Consider the following 23810-nt stretch of genomic DNA (forward strand, 5'->3'; position numbering starts at 1 on the left):
AAGTGCCTTCCCCAAACAGTCGAAGGGGTCTCGGGCTAGATGGATTTATCCATCAAGAAGTGTGTCTCGGTACTTTTGTCTAGAGAATGAGCGTACTTAAAATGACAGCCACACTGTAACGGCCACACAGCGCCTTAGAAGTATGCGAATGCGGCGTTTATTCTCAAATATTCAGGAAATAAAGTTTCTGTTTTTGCCGGTCCAAGCATTGATGATTCCTCTGTCGTCACACCAGTGGTTAATGGCCTGGCAGCCGTGAATATTAGATACACTTCCCCTCACCCTGTAGTCAAATGTGATGAGCCAGCCTTATGCAAAAGTGCGTTGTGATTATGAGCCTGGTGTCAGAAATGCAGAATGCTGATCAGCTCATTAATACGCAAAGATCGACAAAAGCAGAAATGAGCCGAACAATTCGCCAAGTCACTCGAGTTTACGATCATTATCCGTTTTTATGATTGTCGGTGATATAGTGACGGCATTCTGTCCCCGCAGGGAGGTTAGCCTCAATTTCTGCATAGTAACAGGGACGCTTGGTCACAAGCCGTTCTGTGTGAGAGAGAAAGAGCGAGAGAGGTGAGGGAGGCGGAAAAGGGGATCGAAGAAGAGCAGAGGCGCTTTATCCTCGCGCACGAGAGGAGACCTCTTCTCATTCCCATCGGGCTCTGAGGATCCCAAACTTGATTCTGGACCAGTCTCTCCGTGTCGGAGCAGGTGTGAGACCATGGCCGTTTCCCACACTTTTACCTGCTCGTGAGGACCATCGCCGCATTGAAAAAAAGTGAAGAAAATAGTCATCGTAAAGGTGGTAGGAGTCATGGCTGGGGACATGGTGGTCGGGATGCTGTACAACTTATTACTGCCGCTTAGCCTGCTAGCTGGTAAGTCTTATCGTGCTTGAACTGGTCAATCAACAGAAGGGGAATAACAAAATAGCTCACAATATTTGTCTAAATTTGCAAGAAACTACACATCGCGAGTCATAGACAAACACTATGCATCCAAATGTGCATTTTAGGTTCTTTCTCATGTATTTCAAAACACAGGTGGATAAAAGTCCGGCAGTGAGCGGTCGAGCACAATCTGCTCCTGCACGGATGCTGGTCATAACGCCATTTCTTTGGATTTTAGTCCAATGTTTGCCTTAGGAAATCATGAAAGGGATCTACAACCGAAATTTCAATGAAGTTGGGATGTTGTGTTAAACCTAAATAAAAACAGAATACAATGATTTCAACATTCCGTGGTCCACCGCTATTTCATTGAATACACTACAAAGGCAAGATATTTAATGTTCAAACTGATCAACTTGATTGTTTTGACCAAATAATCATAAACTTAAAGAGTTTTATGGCTGCAACACTGCACTGCGCTGCAACAAAAACCGACATCGAGGTGGAAAGGATATCGCCACATGGGCTCAGGAACACTTTAGAAAACCAATGTCAGTAAATACAGTTCGGCGCTACGTCCGGAAGTGCAACTTGAAACTCTACTATGCGAAGCAAAAGACATTTAACACCAACACCCAGAAACGCCGCCGGCTTCTCTGGGCCCGAGCTCATCTCAGATGGACCGACGCAAAGTGGAAAAGTGTTCTGTGGGCCGACGAGTCCGCATTTCTAATTGTTTTTGGAAATCGTGGACGTCGTAGCCTCTGGGATGGTATGGGGCTGTGTTGGTGCCAATGGCATGGGTCACTTACACATCTGTGAAGGCACCATTCATGCTGAAAGGTACATACGGGTTTTGGAGAAACATATGCTGCCATCCAAGCAACGTCTTTTTCACGGACGCCCCTGCTTATTTCAGCGAGACAATGCCAAACCACATTCTGCACGTGTTACAAGAGCGTGGCTTCGTAGTAAAAGAGTGCGGGTACCAGACTGGCATGCCTGCAGTCCAGACCCGTCTCCCGTTGAAAATGTGTGGCGCATTATGAAGCGTAAAATACAACAACGGAGACGCCGGACCGTTGAACAGCTGAAGCTGACGCTCTAACCAGTCGGCCACCGTGCCGATAATAATATATAATTAGCATTTTATGTATTATATTGTATGTAATGTGTCGGCACGGTGGCCGACTGGTTAGAGCGTCAGCCTCACAGTTCTGAGGACCCGGGTTCAATCCCCCGCCCCGCCTGTGTGGAGTTTGCATGTTCTCCCTGTGCCTGCGTGGCTTTTCTCCGGGCGCTCCCGTTTCTTCCCACATCCCAAAAACATGCATGAATTGGAGACTCTCAATTGCCCGTAGGTGTGAATGTGAGTGCGAATGGTTGTTTGTTTCTCTGTGCCCCGCGATTGGCTGGCAACCGGTTCAGGGCGTACCCCGCCTCCTGCCCGACGACAGCCGGGATAGGCTCCGGCACGCCCGCGACCCGCGTGAGGAGAAGCGGCTCAGAAAATGGATGGATATTGTATGTAATGTATTAATATCTATTCTTATTTGAGAGAGGATAATAAGTTAATGTAGCCTGAATAGTTGAGAGTAAAAGCACAACACCGAGTTAAATGTGCTTGTCAAAGTTAAATCTTTTTTTTTTTTTTTTATTTTGATAGAGGAATTTTACACATGAATAAAAATCCCTCCATTTTCCATTTTTTTGCTGATCATGACAGGCTGAGTACACCTTGTACTGGTCACCGGCCAATGGCAGACATTCAAATCCTCTTCAGTTTTTGCACTGAAGAGATCCATTGCCATAAGAGGAGTTGTGTGTAACCTATTTTATGATTCATTGAGGATCAGAATCAGAATCATTAATACATGAAAGGCTGAACAATGTTAATTCCCTATTGAACATTTCTACTGACCATGTTTTAAGACGAATACTTATTAGCTGTTGTGATGTGGCGTTTTATTCGGTGAATAAATAAACAAACTTGCCCTGCGATCGGCTGGCGACCGGTTCGGGGTGTACCCCGCCTCCTGCCTGAAGTTAGCTGGGATAGGCTCCGGCAGACCGGAGAAGCGGCTCGGAAAATGGATGGATGAATAAACTGTGTACAGTAACGACTATATTTCCCAGGTATTATTTCACTTTGATGCCCAGTTTATTAAAATGTGGACCGGTTTTGAATGTATGTCTTTATGGCGTACCTTTGTAATGACCCAACATAAGCAAAGTATCTGAATCTGCAAAAGAAACAATGACTGACAGTGTGTGGGCGTGAAGAGCTTTCATTCGAAAAAAAGTGCTGCGTGCATAAAAAAAAACTTGGGGCACAATACCAAACCATGTGGCGCACCGAGGGTTATTTTGAGGGATTTCTCCTTGGGTGACGTTCCGGTAATGTGCACAGTGCAGCCGGTCCTATTGTAATTATCTGTATTCCCCCCCCCCCCCCCCCCCCCTGAAGGCTGAACTTGATTCAATGAACATAAAATGGTTTTCTCAACACAGCTGCGTCTTTCCGATACAACGGATTGTCCGTGGTCTACTTCCTGTTTCTACTCACCTTGCCGCTGATGCCGAACCCAAGTCTGCTCACGATGAAGGGTGAGAATCCTCCTTGTTTGGAATCCCAATTTCCCCTGGAAGCCAATTGATATCAGCAATTTAGAATGGTCCATCCATCCATTTTTGACAGCGCTTGTCCTCATTACGGTCATGAGTGAGCTGGAGCCTGTGCCAGGTGATTTTGGGTAAGAAGCAGGGTACACCCTGGACCGGTCTCCAGACAATCGCAGAGGAGACAAACAACCATTCACGCTCACATCCAAACATATGGAGAGTATAAAAATATAAATATTATAAATCTATTCCGGCGGCACGGTGGCCGACTGGAGCGGGGTTCAATCCCGGGCCCCGCCCGTGGGGAGTTTGCATGTTCTCCTCGTGCCCAGCGTGGGTTTTCTCCGGGCACTCCGCTTTCCTCCCACATCCCAAAAACATGCATGGGATGTGACTGTGAGTGCGAATGGTTGGTTGTTTGTCTGTGCCCCGCGATTGGCTGGCGACCGGTTCCGGGCGTACCCCGCCTCCTGCCCGACGATTGCCGGGATGGGCTCCGGCACGCCCGCGACCCGCGTGAGGAGGAGCGGCTCGGAAAACGGATGGACGGATGGATGAACCTATTCCACTGTCAAAGTGTTGCAATCCCAAAACGATGAATAACTGTGCTAAATAACTGTCCTCCAATCGGAAGAGGTTAACCACTGTTAATAGTCAATTAAAACACACGGCCCTTGGGAACCAAGTAACAATGCAAAGTATACTGAAAAACAGAACAAAACACTGTACTGAGGTCTTAGCCTTGCGATTCGTTGGGAACCAGTCCAGGGAGCAGCCCGCCTCTCGCCGTAAGTCGGCGGGCGCAGGCTCGCCAGCTCACCGGCTCACCTGCGACACATTCACTGCCATCGACGGCTTTAGAAGTCAAATATCCACGTTGACTGTAAGGGCTGAAAGTGAACGAGTTTCAATGAGGCTAAGATTGATGCTAAAATTGATGGATGGATGCGGAGGTGTCATGTGAAATCAAGCATGACAATGGTGGCAATTCTTTTTTCCCCCTTTTTTTAAGTTCGCTTTCTGTACGGGAAGTCATTTCACAACTTTGCATTCAAACATTGTTTCCATAGAAGCTTTTTTTTCCCTTTTGAAAATGTAATTGAATTCAATTCTTTTTTTACCCTAACCCCACGAGTCAAAACCGCCCACAGGTGGAAACTTACAAACATAATGTTAGCAATTCTAAAGTCTTTCGAGGGGTACTTTTAGCAAATATTTTGATCGACTTCTGAATTGTATCACTTTCCGAGTCTTTGACTTGAATATGTACACACAAGAATTTGTTGTCGTGTTCTCACAGAAGGGAGTAGTATCCAAAAATGTTTTGTAATTAGTATCAAACCTTGACTTTATTATTTCATCTTCAAGCGCAGTTTATCGAGAAAGAAAGAATGCAGTCAATCCAAAACCTTTTTTCTTCATTAAATTGCGATATAAGAGAATGTTATTGTGACTTTGTTTACCAATTAAATCAACAGGCATCCCACGTTTGCCTTCTGCTCAGTGTTACGACTTTAAAAAAGGAGCTATGATAAAAGTGAAGTGTAATAAAACCTTTCGGGTGTCAATCTGTGCGCGCGATTTACCCCATTTTGCTGACTATATTCTGATCAATTAAAATCGCCCTTCCACCCTTCTCCCGCACACACACACACACACACACACGCACACTTTGTAAAGGGGATGTGGTTGGAATAGTCAAATCAATTATACATAGCTTGGTAATTACAGTGAGGAATTAAAAGAGGCGATGTCAGCATTGTGGCACTCTTTTAGTGTGTTTGCCTTTCAGTCTTTGTGTCTCTTAAAGCGACACCCTGCCCACAATGATGCTCACCCTCCTCATATGAGCTCGCTCTGCTCGGCCTAAGTGCCCAAATGTGTGTGCGTGTGCAGGTGTGCTTGTTAGGTTGTTTTTTTTGTTTTGTTTTTTTGTGAGACCACCGCTTACTCAGAGAGTATGATGCATCCATCTTTATAGGAGAGAGGTTGAAGTGATATGAAGCTTTTAGGGGAAAAAAAACCCTGGACATCAATAACAAAGTGGCTGGCTCAGCGAGAATCCTTTCTACTATGTGCAGTGCATCCAGCCTTCTCATTCCAAACACACAAAGTTACAGCGGGACCTCTCGAGGTCCGACATAATCCATTCTGAGGCATTGGTGGAACCATTTTTCAATTTGGAACTAATCTGTTCCGGGGACAAACCGGCACCCTCATACAACTGCAGCGGCATGACACGAGGCGCTCTACATAGGCTTTCGCCATAACCAGAGACAAAAGAAATACAGCGTTTTACTGCTTTTACTCTGCGCTTAGTCCTTCTATTTAAAAACAGATTTCTTTTCTTCCTCCTCCTTACTTTGTCAAAATAGCCGTGTTGCGTTTTGTAGCCGCCGCGGATGACCACACGATGTAAACGAGATGTAAAAAGAGAGCGGTTGATATTTGGAGTGATTGATTAAGATTTCGGGCTCTTATTTATGAAAGAGGATTGTTTGATGATTGGCGGAGAATGTGTTGTCACGTGACAACCTAAAAAGCACAAGCTTCAGGCATTCACAAATTCTGTCTCATCTAAAAAAAACCACACGCGAGCAATGTGTATTTTGCCAGTAGTTATCATGACCTCATTTGGCATTTTCCGGTACTTGGTTCACAACATTCGCAAAGCTACGGGAACGTGTTTTGACAGCGGGAAAGTCGAGCCAAAGTTAACGAGCTCTTTAACGACAACGTGCGACACGAAACGTGCTTTCCCCCCCCTTCTCAGTAGGAGCACTAAGTTAATAAAAACGGAAACTATTTTATGTGCAGAGAAGTTCCTTTGTTTTCATTGTGCCAACTTGGACATTGTAATTGACAGTGGGGAAAATATATATATATTGGAGTTGAATCAGTACTTGGAGTTTTTCTTTTTTACTTTTGTATCTATTCGTATCTGTACTTCAGAATCAGAATCATCTTTATTTGCCAAGTATGTCCAAAAAAAACCCCCCACACACACAAGGAATTTGTCTCCGGTAGTCGGAGCCGCTCTTGGGCGACAACAGACAGTCAATGGACAACAGAGAACGCTTTGGAGACATAAAGACATTGACAAAAAACAATTGCGCAAAAAGATGCAGAGTCCTCTGGCACTTAGAGCCGTTCGAATGACTCATATTGCAATGACCATTGTGCAAGGGGCTTCCACTTAAGTATAGTACGGGAGTTCTTTTCCCACCTTTTTCTCCCACTCACAGATATTGTATATAAATGTCAATATGTTCATCGGTTCTACCCGACAGTATCCCTTGTCATCTTTTGTTCTCGGCAGGCAACACGGGGCAGTTCCTACGTGGGATCATCTACACGAGTTTGACATTTCTCAGCCTGCAGTGCTTCATGCAGATCCCCTTTGCCTACATCACCCCACAGGGTAGAACAACGCACGAGTGATCGTTTCAATGTCTTCCAAAATCACCGTCGAGTGTCTTGACCAGCAAACTTTTGCGCTTCACCTGATGATCTTTTTAACAGTTAGCGGCTTCTGGGAGGATTTCCTCTACCACGTCGGCATTGTGAGGTACGGGGTCAAATGCGACGCATCCTCAAAGAACGCGTCCCGTTATTGCGACCGTTACTTTGAATCGAATCCACCTGAATTACATATACGGTACCATGCAACTTTGGAGGTCCAATTGCGCTCGGGCGGTCCTTCGCCTGAGATTTGTTTGGATTTTCAAAGGTTCCCGTAGGAAATTGTTGAGTGAGAAATATTCTGTTCTAGCTTCAGTAACATTTTGGCATTTACACAAGCCTAAAGATACGTAGAGAATAAAACGCACACTTAACCTTCGATGCGTCTCACGTACCTAATTTTGTCAACATTTGTCATCCTCATAAGAAAAGTGCAACAAGTTAACCACAGTTAGGACTACAACTTATACTTCCCCTAACTTCTCTTGCACTTTAGATTCTTCTCCTGTTCTGTTGTTCTTCTCTTACAAGACAAATAAAAACTCATCTTTAAATACTTGCACAATCCAGGTCCGGCTTATGAGGTTTCATGCGGTGATGCAAAATCCCGAGTCCCCTGATATAACTGAGATGCGGTCCGCTTTTCGAGGTTCTGCTGCGGATGCTAAAAATGTTCCATCCAATGAATGAACCTACGTTCTGTTTATTTTTTCTATTGATGCAAAGTTAAAGCAAACGGTTGTGCGCGTGCGTCTAGATTGAGCCGCGTCGACCCGGGCAACATCGTACGCCTCCTGGCGCCAGACGCGGGCCTTCTCGTCGCCGCTCTCTTCATACTGAGACTTCTCAGAAAGCTACTTCGAGCGGCACCTCAGGTCAACCTCCACGAGAATGGGATCCGGCCCTCTGACTCTGAGGTAAGGCTATCGGCCTATAATATTTGTACCCGGAGACGGGGATCGACAGGGACGTGACTCCGCTCGTCTGGGGTCCGGCAGGACCCGGAGACCTCCGACGCGGAGTCCGACGGAGGGAGCGAACGCTCCGAGAGCTCGGACGAGAGCACGGCGCCGCTCGAATCTGTCCCGCCGCAGTTTGTTCAGAAGCTGCTGACGTTTGCGGCCGGCTTGAGGCTGCTGTTATCCGCTATGATGGACACGGCGGGGAAAGCGGTTGTGACTTTCCTGCTGGGACTGGCAGGTGAAGTGCGGCGGGTGCACGGTATGGACAAAAGAAATGGGACACGGAGCCGCGTAAGCCTTTACAATTTGAAAGTCTGCCAGAAGTCGGAACTACGGCCGCGACTGTTTGAATGAGCTCCCGATAATTACTCGAGTCAGTGGAAGAAAGTACTCAGTGCTCAAGTACTGAGTGGCTAATGAGTAACTTCTCATTTGATTTTCTTCAATCTCAGCAGGAACGTCACGTACAATACAAATAACTACATCAAAAATGAATGTGCAAATTCAGATATTGCTGAACAGTATCACTTCATCTGAAACATAAATACAAATATGTATTCAATGAAACCTGAAGGCAAATTCAGCTCCAAGAAACGCTCTTCTAATGTATTGTTTGCACTTGTGAAACAGTACAAGAGTCAATAATCGCCGGGCAGATTACAAAAACAGGAGCAGGGCAGCAGTGGCTAGGAAGTCTTTACGCCCCTCTTCAAATGTCAGGTTTCACTCACGTAAAAGACCAAGGTAAATCATTTGGAAACTTTTCCCACCATTCGTGGCCGAGAATTTCTACAACTCAGCTGATTGATTTTGAAAATAAACAATGGAAATAAACTTGTATGCGACTGACTTGGACTTGAAGTTTAATTTGCTGCCTTCTTGGCCAGGTCGCCCTTCTGTTTTACTTGGTCTTTTACCTGGACAAATCGAGCTTCAATCGAATAAATGCAAGTCAATCTGCTTGAACAAGGACGCACTCCCCCTTATAACTGGCATGAGACTGTGCTCAGACAGATCACAGATCGTGTTCAACGGAAGCGCACACACGCGCACACACACACACCTACCACCGTTTACAATTTGAAGTGCCCAAAAGCAACAACACATGCATAGGGCCTTACGCAAACATTATTTGCTTTATCCACTCAAATGGCCGAATGAAGAAGCTGTTTGCTGACGAGACTTATTATAAAGTGTGCGAGTGCCAAAGCAAGAGTGAGCGAGCGAGAGATAGACAGAGAGAGAGAGAGAGAGAAAACAGAACACTAGTGCCCCAGAAGATTCCTGTTTTACAGTGACTTATGACCACAAAATAGGGCTAATGTTGCCAGATACACAGCCAAAACAACAGTAAAGACATCTGCAACTTTCTCAAGTTACAAGTGGGATGAAATATCCAAGTTTGGGGAGTGGCGAAACTAGACTGCATGTTAAAGCTTTTTTTTTTCTTTTCGTAGTCTGCAATGTAAACACGAGGCCCACGTAGCCGCCGCGAGTCGCTTTGATTGGCACAGTAGCGGCATGTCGATCACTATCGCAGAGCAAAAGTACCGTTTCTTCTTAACGTAAATCCTCAAGTAAAGGTAAAAACTATGCTGAATTAAAACTACTCTAACAAGTCCAATATATCCAAAATTTCATCATCTACGGTCCATAATACCATCAAAAGGTTCAGAGAATCTGGACAAATCACCGCACGGAAGCGGCAAGGCCCAAAACCGACATTGAATGGAAGTTAACAAAATAACTTTCCTAACTTGTCCGTAGGTGTGAGTCGTTTGTAGGCCTGTCATGATAATGACTGTATAAACGTATTGTAAAATGGACACGATAGTTATTCCAGACTCGATAAATGGTCATTGTCGCGGTGAGCCGACGGCTGCGTCGTTAGCCGCGAGTCGGCTCGTGGCGCATCGGTGGGCTTTTGTTGGCGCCGTCCGATGCGCCACAGCCTGTCGCCATGTGCAGCTTCTAGTACACAACAGAGAAAGTGAATTGTTCAATATGGTCGCCAGGCCGCAAGCTAGCGAGCTAAGGAGCTAAACGGCTCAGTCCACCGCGACGATGACATTTTCGAGTTGTCGTTGCGCGTTAGTCCCCGATGAACACACGTACGAGAGTGTGGACTGTCAGTTCAGCGTCGACTCAGCAGCGCACGTCGTTCGGCCAGTAGCTGACTGCAGCGAACGTATTTTCCTCGACGGGCGAAGGGCTCGTCCCCCGCGCCTTCGCCGGATCGCCCGCACGGTCCTGCAGCTCGTGGGCGTAGAAGACATCAGAGGAGCGGCAAATGAACTGACGAATCAACCGATTAGGGAGTTCTGCATGTCCCAATGCATTTGTCCATCAAGTGAGTTTGCGTCAATGCCGGAATACGACCGCTTCTCCGTTCTTCCCGTAGCGTTTGTGTATATTCCCAGGTATCGCTCTTCCGTCGCTTACCTCTGGCGTGTACTTTGCGACGTTCCTCGGACTGGCGTGGTGGTGGGCGATCGGCCGGTCGACGGGCCTGCTCCTTTTCAGCTCGCTGTGTGCGATGATGACCGTCTTCAGTGGCGGGCACCTTCTCGTGCTCTACGTCTACCAGCTGCCCGTGTCCCAGCAGCTGGTGCCGCCTGACGATGTCTACGCAAGGTATCGCCCGATCCCAAAAAAGGAGAATTATTGAGAGCCCGCCACAGAATGGACATTGAATTCAGATTTTCGGTGTTGTGCTTGATTCGTCCTTTTTTTTATGAAGACCGAAGACCCATGAAGTTTGATTCCATCCATCTCGTGTGCCTTAGGTTGTTTGGAATGACAGGAGTGATCCGAACCAACGGTTCTGACCCGTACACGCTCGGTCTGCGGCCCGACGTCGGCTGGCCCGACTTCGTCAACCCTTTTGTTCTGCTGCTGCTTTATTACACGCTAGTTACGCTGCTGCACAAATGGGTCCAAATCACAGACGAGGTTGGTTGACAGCGTCTTTACCTTTGTGCAACGAAGCACTTTCAACATTTCTAACAGGTCATCTCAAGAACGTCACGGTCAAAACAAATGGAACAGAATTCATTGGGCTCAATTATTATTCATCCCAGCCCAGTAACAAAAGGGGCGTGTGTGCACATTTCCAATTGAACTACAAAGACACACTAAGCAAATGACTCCAAAACAGTGTTTGGATACATGTTTATTCGCATTTGAGTTACTCTGTAAAATAGAAGTCCGAAGCTTCTTTTTCCCCCCAGCGGCGCCATCCGCTCGATAGATTGGGACGTTGCGCTTCTGTTATGTTCAGCCGGAGCCCGTCACCGCTGACCTTGGGCCGAAGTCGGGGTGCGCTTCGGACTGGTCGGCAGGCATTCGCACGGGGCGCATATAGACAGACGACACCCACAAGGCGCTCGACACCGCACCGCTGTAATGACCTGCTCATGGGCTAAGCCACGAGCAGTATTTTTGGGGTGTTTGCGTTCTAGTTTGATCATTAACGCTTTATGTTTGATGTTTATGTTTCTTAGGACAACGGCGATGGCGAAGAGAGTCGGCCATCCACTCCAGACGCTGCCCCGAGCTTCTCCGGAGTCGTGTACATCTCAGGAGATAAGCATGATGTAAACAACATACACATAGCGCATCGTGCGTTTACTGCAAAGCATGCATTTCCTTTCGTTCTCCAATTCATGCGTTTTGCTTTCGAAGGAACATTACCGCTGCTGTAAAGTATTTGTCTGGGTTTATGATCCATCGGAACTATTAATCATTGCGTTTATCCGTCAGTCGTTTTTTAACCAGCTGCAATGAATGCTTGCATTCGTTCATGTACAGTGGGTATTAATACGTGTGTGTTTTTCTTTAGTTTTACGTTAGTAACACTATTAGAAATGCACCATATCCAGGCCTACTACCAACATATGTACTAGCCAGTCATCAATAATGTATGGGTAAAAGGTGGGAATGAATGACTGTTTCCCCCACTGCTCTTTCGATTTTGACCAGGGCTGTCAAACCAAATTTTGTCAGTGGCCATATCGTTGGCGCAGTTTCCCTCAGAGGGCCGTTATGACTGTGAAACCATATTCGTGTTTCATTTACATAGGCACAACAAACAGATGGAGAACTACTTTTGAAATCAGAAGTCAAGGATAAGAATTTGTTCAATGATTGGTCAAGTTACTGTAAGAAAGAGGTCGGTAACAAAAAGAAAACCTTGCAAAATCTCCACGTTATTCATCACATTCGATGATTGGAAACGAGCGGCACGGCGGCCGACCGGTTAGGGCGTCTGCCCCACGGTTCCGAGGACCCGGGTTCAATCCCCGGCCCCGCCTGTGTGGGCTTTGCATGTTCTCCCCGGCCGCTCCGCTTTCCTCCCACGTACGTGTGTGTGAGGAGAAGCGGCTCAGAAAATGGACGGACGGACGGGAACTGTTCAAAAGAATAACTCGGAAAGTGTTTTTCCCTGCTTTCAGCTTTTGAGCGGCGCGGAGGAGGAAACATATCGACCTAATCGGGTGCCGATATTTGAATTTTGAATTCTTTTGTCATCAAGACAAAAGTGGTCCTCATGTATTCTCTTTCCAAAGGCGATCGTGTTCACGAGGGGCGGTTCGTGGCAAGGCGTCTACGGAGAGGATCAAGGAAGCCGGCTCGGGCGTGCCGGCTACACCGACCGTTTGCCTCTCCCGCAGTATGAAGAAGGCAAACATTCGCCGTCACGTGGTAAACACAAGCAAATATGTTTCCATTCATTTGTTTTTGTCATTGTCAATATGAGCACAAGACATCCCCAAAACGTTGTTACCTGCTCTGTCCATCCCTTCTGCTTGAGACAGATAGCCAAGCTGAAACGGAGAGGACCGGCCAGTCCTCGGCGAGTCTGACAGAAACCTCTGCTCCCGATTCAGGCCCGAGCGGTCTGGTCGTCTTCGGAGGACTGGTCCAGAAACACAGCTACGTCAGTGGCCTCATTATCATGATGGTAGGGAGGCATTGACCGGCCATGACTTACAAATAGATTTGTCATTGAGTGAACAAATCTTAAGTGCTCCCAAATGTCCAAAGGAGTCAATCCGACACGGATTTCAGTCTTGTAATTATGCCATCATTGTGCCGTGTAAGCCTGAGCAGGAACTGTAACGGACTCATTGCTCAGGAATGCAAAGACGTTAGAGCGTAAACGCCTCATCTTAAACTATATGAAACTATACCGACTCCGTTGTGTTCTAAGACAGAAACCAAATAACCCAAATGAAACAAGTTGCTTCTCTTTAGCAGTCAAAAGTCCGAATGGAACAATAATGCTTGTGTGAATTTGGCTAGCTAACGCATCCAGACATGAAACTTACATTAGCAAAAGGCAAAAACAATCCAATTGACCTTCATATTTTACGGGCTTGATTTTTGGGATGGGCTAGCGAACTGTCATGCGAGTTTACCACACGTTCACTGAAGGAAATTACGATGAACTCTTGCCGTTAGGAGACAATCCAACAGTGTTTTCGTTTGCGTTTTAGCAGAGTTCATTCTTCAAGAAAAAATACATAAAGTAAAGAGTATTGAGGTCCTTGTTTTTTGCAGTGCGTCATCACACTGCGCAAGAAGGCATGCTCAGTCACCATCGTACTTCCTGTTTTTCATGTCATTGCCTTTTTATTCACGGTGTTTTGAATATTTACTGTAAGTCTGATTCACGACCGCTTCCGTGCAGGTAGCGATAAACGACGACGCCTTCCGGATCATTCGGGTTCCGTCCGTAGGAACCCTCTGTCATACGTAGGCTATGTATGTTTCATGGTTACAACTCAACCCGCCTTATTATTAATAAATGCTCGTTTCGACACGTGACATTTGTTTCCTAAATATGAACGTCGCCCCGAAATTCGTCACGCGGCACTTGACCGACCCCTTTCCAGCGTGCGAAAAAGGTCCTGAAGTGATCTCCTTTTCTTGCCATATTTTTCCATTGGACTATTTTATATCCGTGGCCAATAAGTGTTTTCTATACCAATATTTACTGTAATTGTGAAAGTTAGTGTAGGTGACTCGTACTATATCGGGTTACGGGCGGGAACAGAACTCGGTCGGAAACCAAGGACCCTCGTGGATAGTACAACTTGAAAACTGTGAAGGGAACTGTGGTTATGATGATGACTTTTGTTTTGTTTTCCAGCAAGGTCCCCCCCCCCCTCCCCGCATGAATTGACATCAACTTTCACGGAAACAATAGAAATAAATATCTCTGAAAAAAATGGTCTCGACAAATAAACACGAGCGACGTCTCTATGCGATACATCCCGTCTGCTCTGAAGGTCTGGAGTATCACCTACAACAACTGGCTGACCTTTGCCCTGCTGGTTTGGTCCTGCGTCATCTGGATGATGCGAGACAGGCGCCGGTATGCCATGATGTCCGCCCCCTTCCTGGCCGCGTACGGTACAGTTCTCCTGGTTTTGGGCTTCGTCAGCGGATTGCGCCTGAGCCGGGGCGAGCTGTACCCCGGTCTGCCCCCGGCCGTCATCGAGGATTTTGACCTGAACGGGTATCACCCCGCACCTTGCATCCACTTGGGATCGAAGGTAACAGAGAGAAGCGCTATCTGAAACCGCCTATCGTTTGGAGCGCAAATCTTCGCCAACGCTGAGCAAACCTAAGTTGGATCAGCACCAAATCACACACCATCATAGATTGCGATCAATTTCTACTTTTTCTTTTTTCTCTCTCTCTCTCTCTCTTTTTGAAGTGTCTTGATGGCCCGGGCCCTTTCTTACCTTTAATCAATCCATTCGTTATTATGATTTGCTCCATTATTCATCGGGACCACATCTCACAACACTACCCAAAGTACCTTCATGGCCGTTTGACGTGAAACGGCCATGTTTTTCGTCACTTTATTGTGCCTGTTTTATTTTGCTTGCATGCAGGTTTTCTACAGCTTCGCCTTCTGGTTGATGTTTCGTCAGCAGCTGAAGGAAAGACGCGAGGAGCAGAGGTTGAAGGCCAGATCGCTCGATGAAGTCAAAGTTATCCAACGTAATTGAATTCTATTTGTTTGTCGCACCCATTTCATGTCCTTTCAAGAGGGGGCAAATATGAATTCCTCTTGCCTTTCCCTATTTCTCTCCTTTATTTTTTACCTTCTCCAGCCGAGGAAAACCAGCCATCTCCGGCGGTGGCCATGCTGATCTCTGGAGTCAAAAGCGTCCTGGTCAAATACTGGATCTTCTTCTGCTGTTCCATGTTCTTTGTGGTCAGCTTCTCCGGAACGGTACACACGGACCGATGAACGCACGTTAAAGAAATGACTGCAGCAAAACTGCAAAAGTAACGTAAGGATTAGGAGTCGAGTTGAATTTCACAATGGACGCCGTATGCCGGATCTGGCGGGATGATGCCGCCAGTGCCAACTGGCAGATAAACTGAAAACGGTGACCTCCTCTCCAAGAGCGCTCGTGTCTCCACAAACGCCTCACCTCAAATATTGACCCTCTCGGAAAAAAGATAATGGCTACCACAGGAAGTGGCTGTAATTATTCGGACGTACTTAAATGACCGTACCATCAATACCAAACGAAGCCATTTGTGGCATTTTAAACCTTGATTCCACTATTCCGACCGGTTTTAAACACACAGTGTATTTCCCGATGCTTTATTACTGTGACTAAATGTTCGCAATATACCTGTGATAACATATCGTCTCCATCCATCCATTTTCCGAGCCGCTTCTCCTCACGCGTGCCGGAGCCCATCCCAGCGATCGTCGGGCAGGCGGCGGGGCACGCCCCGAACCGGTCGTCGGCCAATCGCAGGGCACGTACAAACTAACAACCATCCGCGCTCACATCCGCACCTCCGGGCACTTTAGAGTCTTCCGTTCCGTGAAACTAAATTGTTGAAGAAGCACACGGCGACACTCGTTAGAAATGGATGAGAAGTGCGATCAGAAAACAATATAGCGTATGCAACACCGCCAACCTCGACGACGCGCTGGACCTCATGCGTCTTTATGCATGCGACGGAACACAGCGTGCGCACGGAAGGCCAAATCTTCACAGTACCTTTGTACTCTCTAACTATACATCATTATGCAGGAGAGTATATGAAGAGAGAGAGAGAGAGACAGGATGGAGGGGGCGCAGTGGGGTCACAATGCACATAATGTTTGAAGTTGTGGTAATAGTCGAATATGGAATAGAAATGCAAATGTGCCGTTTCTAATCTTGACTCTGTATCCCTTGCTCAGGTGGTCGTCTACAAGATTCTTTACATTGTTCTCTTCCTGTCCTTCGTCGTCCTGTACCAGGTGCGCAATCCGACCCCGCAAGGTCTCGTTTTGGTTGCTACGGTTACCTAAACGGAATAATCAGTCAAAACTGAGCGCTGTTAATTGCGTCAACGCGGATTTTTTCTTTTTTGAATGCCGTTTGAAAACAAAACCAAAAACGCACGAGACTGCCACGTGAATAATCTCGAGACGGTCTCAGCTCTTCGGGCGCTCTTCTAAGGTATCTATTATCGAAACCCAAGACAAGGCACGAGCACACTCAAAGCGGGCCTCTCTATTGATTTCAAGTCCGAAATGCACACACATCCGAGTTTGCTCGCGTTTTCCTGGTTTCGCTTGCCCTTCTTGTGTTTCTGCTGAGCTTTTAGATGCATGCCGCGCACTTAGCTCACAAAGGCCTAATGGCTGCGACAAGACTCCCTTCATTCTCTGTTTGGATATCATCAGCAACCCTGTGGTCTATTTGCATTCTAGAGGGGCGGTTGGAATTCCTTGACTGATGAACAGGAAATTTAATGAGCCATTACTGATTACTTGACAATTTTTGTACGAATGTACAAAATGTCTTCCTGATCAAACTATGGAAAAATGAGGTAAGTCTCGTCTGCTGGTTGTTGTCGAAAAAGCCGTCAACCTCACTATCCTTAGTCCCCCGCCACCGCAATCGCTTACATATTTTTGCACTTTCAAATTGATCCCGCTGGCCCGATTGTACCCGCCAGCGGCTCGGTTTTGGCCCGAGGACTGTGTATTTTGACACCTCTGGTCTATGCTATCCATTATTAATGTTATGTTATGTCTCCACATCTCAGGTTCGCTTCGACTTGTGGCGCCGGTACCTGAAGACGTTCTGGGCGGTGGTGGTCGGCTATTCGATGCTGGTGTTGATCGCCATCTACCTGTACCAGTTCCGAAGTGTGTCCGCGCTCTTGCGACAGAGCATGGGCATGTCCGAGGACGGGTGAGTATCAGTGCATCGCTCGCGGATCGTGAGCTTGAGTTTCACCTCGTATCCTCGGTCAGTCTTCGAGATCTGGGTTTGGAACGCTACAACACCATGGAGCTCTTTGCCCGTATCCTACTTCCTGCGGCGTTCCTATTGGCTTGTATTCTGCAGCTGCATTACTTCAACTGCGACTTCCTGACCCTCAGTGACCTCGACAATGTTCCCGTCAGGCAAGTTCCCAGGTGAGAGGGAAGCCAAATTATAAATTCTACAGAGATGCTGCGTGATCATACGTGAAGGACATAAGTTGCCCAGCAGATTCAACAGGTGGCGCTGTGGTGAAAAAGGCTGTTCCTTTGTTTCAATTACGGTATAAAGATAAATATAGAATCGAATGTGACCGGTGTCTCCAGTAAATCATTAGTGTCATGTTGTCATTGCAGTGTTTTAAACTACAGGTTCCCTCACCAACCTTTGCGTTCTGTTGCAGTTTTTGCAAGATCTCACCAACTTTGTTGTTTTTTTTCCCCCAGCCTTTATTTGTTTGTTTTTCTTACGTCGCTCTACGGGCTCCATAGAAAAGTAAGTACAAAAAGACACATCAATGAAATGACCTTTGTTTTTTCCCCCCCTCCCATCTATTCTTCACTTAGAGAAGAAGAACTCAGACGTTCAGTCAACGTGATTTCTGACATGTAAGTCTTCATCCCTTCTCGCATGCTTTAAGATCAAATGTAAATGCAGCGGACAACAGAAAGGTAAAACAAAAAACAAAAAACTACTTGAAGGTTCAATTGTACACAGAGTCATCGAGAACAAAAATCTACGTACATTCTATTTATAATATCTCTATACAGAGCTGTTAATATTAACTGTTATTTGGCGCTAGCAAGTGTTAAAACGTATGAGCCTAAAATACCCTTTTTATTTTGTTTCTGTTACATGGCCGGCTCTAAAAACAATCCGTACTGACTCTCTCTCTACATTTATTTCCAGTATTAAAGAAAACATTGACAAGCTCCAGAAAAGGTAAGAATTTCAAAACCGAAGCAGGAATGCAATAAAGCAAAAAGAAAGAGTAAAACATTTGATCCTCACATGTTCAATGAGATGAAGAGCCCCGTTTTCGTAGACAGCGCATCTACGGCGACGACGCACATCCCGGCATGTCCTGATTTTCGTGCAAGCGCGAGGCTCTCGTGTTTGCCGATTCGGCAGACCGGTCTGCGCCAAACCGGGCATTCCGGCGCAGCAACAGCGCGTCCTCGGAGACGCGGTCGGCGGAGTGACAAATTGATGGCGCAAAGGCGGTCTAAACTTACACCTCTAAATCTTGGTGGAATTTGATCAGGGCACAGGCAGACAAACCTTGTGTTCCGCGGACATCTTTAAGTAGGAGGCGGTTATCACAAGCTCATTCTGTATCTAATAAGGACGCCCGCTCACATAGTTTGTCGTCGCGCCGGCCAAGAGCGGTGCCAATGCTCCGGTCGCACGCCGATGGCTGTGATTACGTATCGTCCTCTTCCGCACGGAGGTAGCTCAGTTCAAACTGCCGTTGCGCCTCAAAGGGAATGAGAGGGGCCGCTTTGACTGGTGGCGAATAAAGTCAGGGGTAAACACAAACCCACTGTCGGATCCCCGCCGGACCGAACTGCTCTGCGAAATTATCGACGCCGGTCCAACCCACCCCTGGCACACAGTTGCGCCGGTCACGAAAACTGGACCCAAAGTCTTTGTGTGATATATTTTTCCAGAGTCCTCGAGGGTGTTCGATTCCGAATGTTTCTTTTCTTATAGACTTCGAAAGGAAAACATAAGCAGTGGGAAAAGTCAGGAGACTCTTGATATTGTTGAAATGACCTCTGAGATGACCTCAGAAGGGAGTGATGAGGAGGAGCAGGAGGAAACGAAGCGGGAAGGTAACACCATTCGCTGGGCTCGGCGTGTCTCGTCCAAGATCGATATAAAGTCGGACAAATAATGGAAGACACGGTTACGGGTCTCTCCGTTATTGTCACGAGTAGGCAATTGGTTCAAGGTGGGTGGCACCGCTGGATTTTTTTTCCCCTTTCTCTCCCCTCCCCAGACAAGTGGGTTGTGATTGTGAACCGGGCCAGCCTGCTGCTCGTTCAGGCTATCTTAGGCCTCCAGAAACTGCAGGAGCTGTGCTGGAGACTAATGGAGCTCCACGGCTTCAAACTCGTGTCTTCTGGCATCATCTGGGTGTCCTTGAAAGAGGTCGGGTACAATATACAGGAGCGGAACGAACCACTGTCATGGTCGTGATGTGTTCCCGTTGTCCGTCTCGGCAGGTTTCTCTCATGAACCTGCTCTTCCTGGTTCTGTGGGTGCTTGCGATCCCGTTCCATCGCTTGCGGCCCACGGCATCCAGCGTGTCCGCCGTGTGGGCCTGCGTCACGGTGGTGTGCAAGATGTTTTACCAGCTGGAGGTCATCAAACCCCTCCGCTACTCCTCCAACTGCACCGCAGTGAGTGCTTCAGCTTGTGGGGGATGTCCTACTTTTCCACATGCTTTGAGACATCATCAACCTGGTTCAAACAAATAACGCTTTCTTTCCTCAACAAAACGTGCTGCACAGCGTCAAACAAGGTATAAGAAGAAGCCTTGGCAAAACTAACTTTGAAGAACTATGCGATTTTCCGTATTTCTCGCTTGACGGACATTTGTCATTTTCGAAAAAGTCAACAAATACTCCACCTGGTGAAAAGCTCTCCGAACAAGATGACGTAAAATTAAAAGAATCAATAAAACACCAAATAAAAGTCAATAACATGAAGTACAAAAAAGTGTCAGGAAGGAAATGCGCTAAATGCTTTTCTCCTAACTCGAAAAGAAATCCATCAAAATCAACTCAAGACATTTCATAGTTGCAAAAAGCTTTATTGTAAAGATAAGAAATGAACAAAAAGAAGCTAAATATAATAGAAATAAATTCATACATTGCCAAATATATTTGCTTCGATTGAAATGATGGGAAAGAAAGTTCAAAGACAAAGAAATTAGAACAACGTTTTCCAAGTTAAAAGCTTTACTGAAAATCAAGTCAAAGTAAGTGACTAAGCGATGAATTTAAAAGCTCAACGCTTTAGCGAAGAGGGCGGCCACCTTTGTACTCTTGAAGCCTCTCTTCTTGTCGAGCATCATTTCTTCAAAGAAGACAAATAACCCAACTTCTTCCCAACTTACCAGTGTTTGCGTATCTCAGAATACGGTCCCATCCAACTCGTCGGGTCCGGACGTTGGTGTTGGAGCGAGCGTGATGGAGTTGCTCCAGAGGTCCATCCTCTACGTCGAGCCTGTGGATCCGGTCTACTGGTGTGGCGCGCTCCTCAAGTGTGAAGGAAGAATCCTTCCTTGTCTCAGGGTACGATTACATGTGCGACAATAACACGAAGCTCGGTCGCCTTCCTTTCTCGCCGTCCGCCGACGTCTCCCCACGTAGTGCGGCCGGCTCGTCCGTGACGTCGTTTTCACTTCATCTCTCGCGTATGCTAGAATCATCTAATGGTGTTGGGTCTGCTGGCGTTCGAGGCGACCGTCCGTCGGCACCAGCTGTATTTCCGTATCCGTAACGACCTGAAGCCGCCGCCCTTCGGCATCATCTTCCACGGGATCACCAGGCAGCGCCTGGACCACGGCATCGGGCCCTGCGTGAAGTACTTTGTCAACTTCTTCTTCTACAAATTTGGCCTAGAGGTGAGGTTTCAGTCCGGTCACAAGAGTCTGAGCTTGGAGAGCGGCTCCTTAACATCTTCATCTCGCATGCGCTGAAATCTTTAGATGAGTTTCATTGTGGCAGTCAATGCGATCGGTCAAAGGATGGATTTCTACGCCTTGCTTCACTCCTGCGCTTTGATGGCGGTTCTGTCGCGGCGCCGCAGGAAGGCGATAGGAGAGGTGTGGCCTAAATACTGCGGCTTCACGGCGGGACTCATAGTGCTGCAGTACTTACTCTGCATCGGCATCCCTCCTGCGCTGTGTGTCGGTACGACTTTATTTGAAATTAAATGCCAATGTACGAAAGTGCGCAGATAACAAATGATCACCAGAAGTCAGCCGCACGTCACATCAGTCAGACACTCGTTCCCGGAACATACAGCAGCTCAACAATTTGAAACATCGCTATCGCTGCGCCTATACTGCCGTTTCCTTGGCAACTCTGGGACAGGGAGAGGTGACGAGTTGGACAAACTGACTCCGTCAAGTCCAAAATCAGCACTGAAACGTTTAGGAGACAATAATATTGACTGAGTTATCATTCATGAAATATGATCGTCTGCTGGATATATTTTGAAGGCATTTTCACTGGTGTTCCCTTTTAGATTACCCGTGGAGGACTGCACTTCAACCTTTGACGTCAAATGTCATCAAATGGTTTTATATGCCTGATTTTGCCATGAGTCCCAATCCCTTATTCATATTCTGTGAGTATATTGTCCTCCGTAAAGTTTTGAGTGAAAAAAATCACATCAGAACCGAACCTACCTTTAAAAATAGAACCAGTGGAAGTGCTTGTGTCTTTCCAGAGGAATTCCTCTCCCTCTTTCTCTGGCCCCGTGCAGACGACCACCTGTTGCTGCTGTGCTCCTCCTTGCAGTGGCAAGTGTTTGAGGAGGAGAATCGGGCAGCGGTGCGACTGCTGGCTGGAGACAACGTGGAGATCAGCCGCAGTCTCGACCCCGGCTCCTGCGACCGCTTCATACCCGTGGACAACTTCCTTCACTGCAGGTCAGGAAGAACGAGAAAGGAGAGAGCCGTGCTGGAAAACAAAGTACGAGAAAGAAAATTGTAGTTCGGTACAGAACGCCCACCTATTCTCACGTTCGCTACTCACAAATTCGCCTGTTCGTGTTTTTTTCCCCCCGGGAGTACGGGGTACCGAAGCCCCTGATACGGGCTGTCCGAGTTTGGTCCGCATATCCGGCAGTAAGTCGGACTCGTTCCCGGTGAGGGTTTGGACTCCGCCAAGGCTGCCCTTTGTCACCCGTTCTGTTCAGAACTTTGATGGACAGAATTTCAAATTCACCTCACCTCCCCGGTGAGGTGTTCCGGGCACGTCCCACCGGGAGGAGACCCCGGGGATAACCGGGGAACGCCTCGGGATCCCTGGGCGTACCCGCCGAAGCTACTGCCCCCGCGACCCGACCTCGGACAAGCGCTAGAAAATGGATGGATGGATGGATGGATGGATTGATTGGTGTTTTTTTGAAATCATAGATTGTGGTATATTTACGGTTTAAACATTTCCTTTTTAGTGGGGTCAATTACTCACAGTCCCTATCACCCATGAAAAACGGCGGTTGACTTTAATACTGTATAACAGGCTCAAGAAGAAGAAAACATTGTACGTCCTGTCGACTTACGTCACCCTCCTTGTAGCACTCGTTCTCGTTAGATTTTCTGATGATTGTGTTAGGTTTATTGACTCCGTGTTGTGTTTCAGTGACAACACGATGTGACCTTGGTCTTATTGGCGACTTCACAGTCACACGCTATTGACATCGACGGTTCATGTCAGCGTGCACCCTTCTGGCCGAGAAAGAAACCCCAATTTGTCTCTGTTCGGTCCTCAGGTGTTACCTCGACACGGTGAAGGTGTTTGTGTTCAGCTACTTCTTTTGGCTGGTGCTGTGCCTGATCTTCATCACGGGCACCACTCGCATCAACATCTTCTGCATGGGCTACCTGGTGGCCTGCTTCTACTTCATGTTGTTTGGAAGCAGCGTGCTGATGCAGCCCGTCAAATATATCCTGCGCTTGTGGGACTGGCTCATTGGCTACACCTGCTTTGTGATCGCCATGAAGAACCTCCTCTCTGTGAGTCCTCCTATCACGTCAGACACTACGTGACACAGCAAATACCGCCGTACTGAGCATCATGGGAACACTGGAAAGAGAAAAGGGCCTTCCTCAAACTGTCCCACAAAGTTGGAAGTGTACAAATGTCCAAATTGCCTTGAGGCTTGGTGAATAATGAAGGGTTAACTTGCGAGACGGTTTGGTCCAACCTGAACTCAATGAATATGAGGCCTATCTCAACATGAACTGTGTCCATCCAACGTGTCCTACTTTCTATTTGTTCTCTCTTCAGCTCGGTTCGTGCGCCTACTTGGGCAGCCTGTTGAAGAACGGCTGCTGGTTCATTCAGGCCTTCAGTATGTTCTGCACCATAAAAGGCTACGACGTCCGTGAGTGTCTTTCGTCGTCGCGGACCGGCATCGATAATATCGATTACAAATCAATGTTCGCCCCCATACAAAACTGCAGAAAAGTCTTTGTTCATTTTGATAAGAAGTGACAATGCGTACAGTGACGTTGTCGTCTTCCGGGTTGAGTTGAGATGGACGGATGGAAGATTTTCGCTGATCTCGAGGCTCTCCTTTTTGTGTTCTTCAGCCGAGCCGGACGACGAGTGTGAGCTGCCCGAGGGCGAGGCCGGCATCGTGTGGGATGCCATCTCTTTCACCGTCCTTTTAGCGCAGAGGAGGGTCTTCCTCAGCTACTACTTCCTCTACGTGGTGGCCGACCTCAAGGCCGCCAAGATATTGGCCTCCAGGTCTGTAGAATCAGAATCAGCAGTGGTGTGCAAAGAGGCTGGGTGGGTGCCGCTGGGGTTGGGGGAGTGTATATTACA

The 23810-nt window shown here is 47.2% G+C and overlaps 1 protein-coding gene across 1 annotated transcript in view; it reads left to right on the forward strand.

Annotated features, from left to right (window-relative positions):
• Window positions 1-817: 817 nt before the first annotated feature.
• si:dkey-11f4.7 (piezo-type mechanosensitive ion channel component 2) overlaps window positions 818-23810 on the forward strand; it is a 34575-nt gene continuing 11582 nt past the window's right edge. The window contains exons 1-32 of the mRNA XM_061680128.1: window positions 818-881; window positions 3405-3500; window positions 6835-6936; window positions 7038-7083; window positions 7735-7894; window positions 7976-8177; window positions 10360-10573; window positions 10726-10891; window positions 11443-11535; window positions 12394-12435; window positions 12508-12643; window positions 12757-12902; window positions 14233-14499; window positions 14845-14953; window positions 15067-15188; window positions 16164-16223; window positions 17018-17166; window positions 17229-17393; window positions 17805-17846; window positions 18148-18180; window positions 18370-18427; window positions 18962-19073; window positions 19241-19392; window positions 19467-19643; window positions 20382-20540; window positions 20672-20877; window positions 20962-21161; window positions 21499-21600; window positions 21739-21904; window positions 22750-22993; window positions 23268-23364; window positions 23573-23732. Of these exons, the coding sequence (XP_061536112.1) occupies window positions 818-881; window positions 3405-3500; window positions 6835-6936; window positions 7038-7083; window positions 7735-7894; window positions 7976-8177; window positions 10360-10573; window positions 10726-10891; window positions 11443-11535; window positions 12394-12435; window positions 12508-12643; window positions 12757-12902; window positions 14233-14499; window positions 14845-14953; window positions 15067-15188; window positions 16164-16223; window positions 17018-17166; window positions 17229-17393; window positions 17805-17846; window positions 18148-18180; window positions 18370-18427; window positions 18962-19073; window positions 19241-19392; window positions 19467-19643; window positions 20382-20540; window positions 20672-20877; window positions 20962-21161; window positions 21499-21600; window positions 21739-21904; window positions 22750-22993; window positions 23268-23364; window positions 23573-23732 (4247 nt within the window). The remainder of the gene's footprint in view (window positions 882-3404; window positions 3501-6834; window positions 6937-7037; window positions 7084-7734; window positions 7895-7975; window positions 8178-10359; window positions 10574-10725; window positions 10892-11442; window positions 11536-12393; window positions 12436-12507; window positions 12644-12756; window positions 12903-14232; window positions 14500-14844; window positions 14954-15066; window positions 15189-16163; window positions 16224-17017; window positions 17167-17228; window positions 17394-17804; window positions 17847-18147; window positions 18181-18369; window positions 18428-18961; window positions 19074-19240; window positions 19393-19466; window positions 19644-20381; window positions 20541-20671; window positions 20878-20961; window positions 21162-21498; window positions 21601-21738; window positions 21905-22749; window positions 22994-23267; window positions 23365-23572; window positions 23733-23810) is intronic.

Source organism: Phycodurus eques, chromosome 1 (genome assembly GCF_024500275.1).
Source record: "Phycodurus eques isolate BA_2022a chromosome 1, UOR_Pequ_1.1, whole genome shotgun sequence".
NCBI lineage: Eukaryota > Metazoa > Chordata > Actinopteri > Syngnathiformes > Syngnathidae > Phycodurus > Phycodurus eques.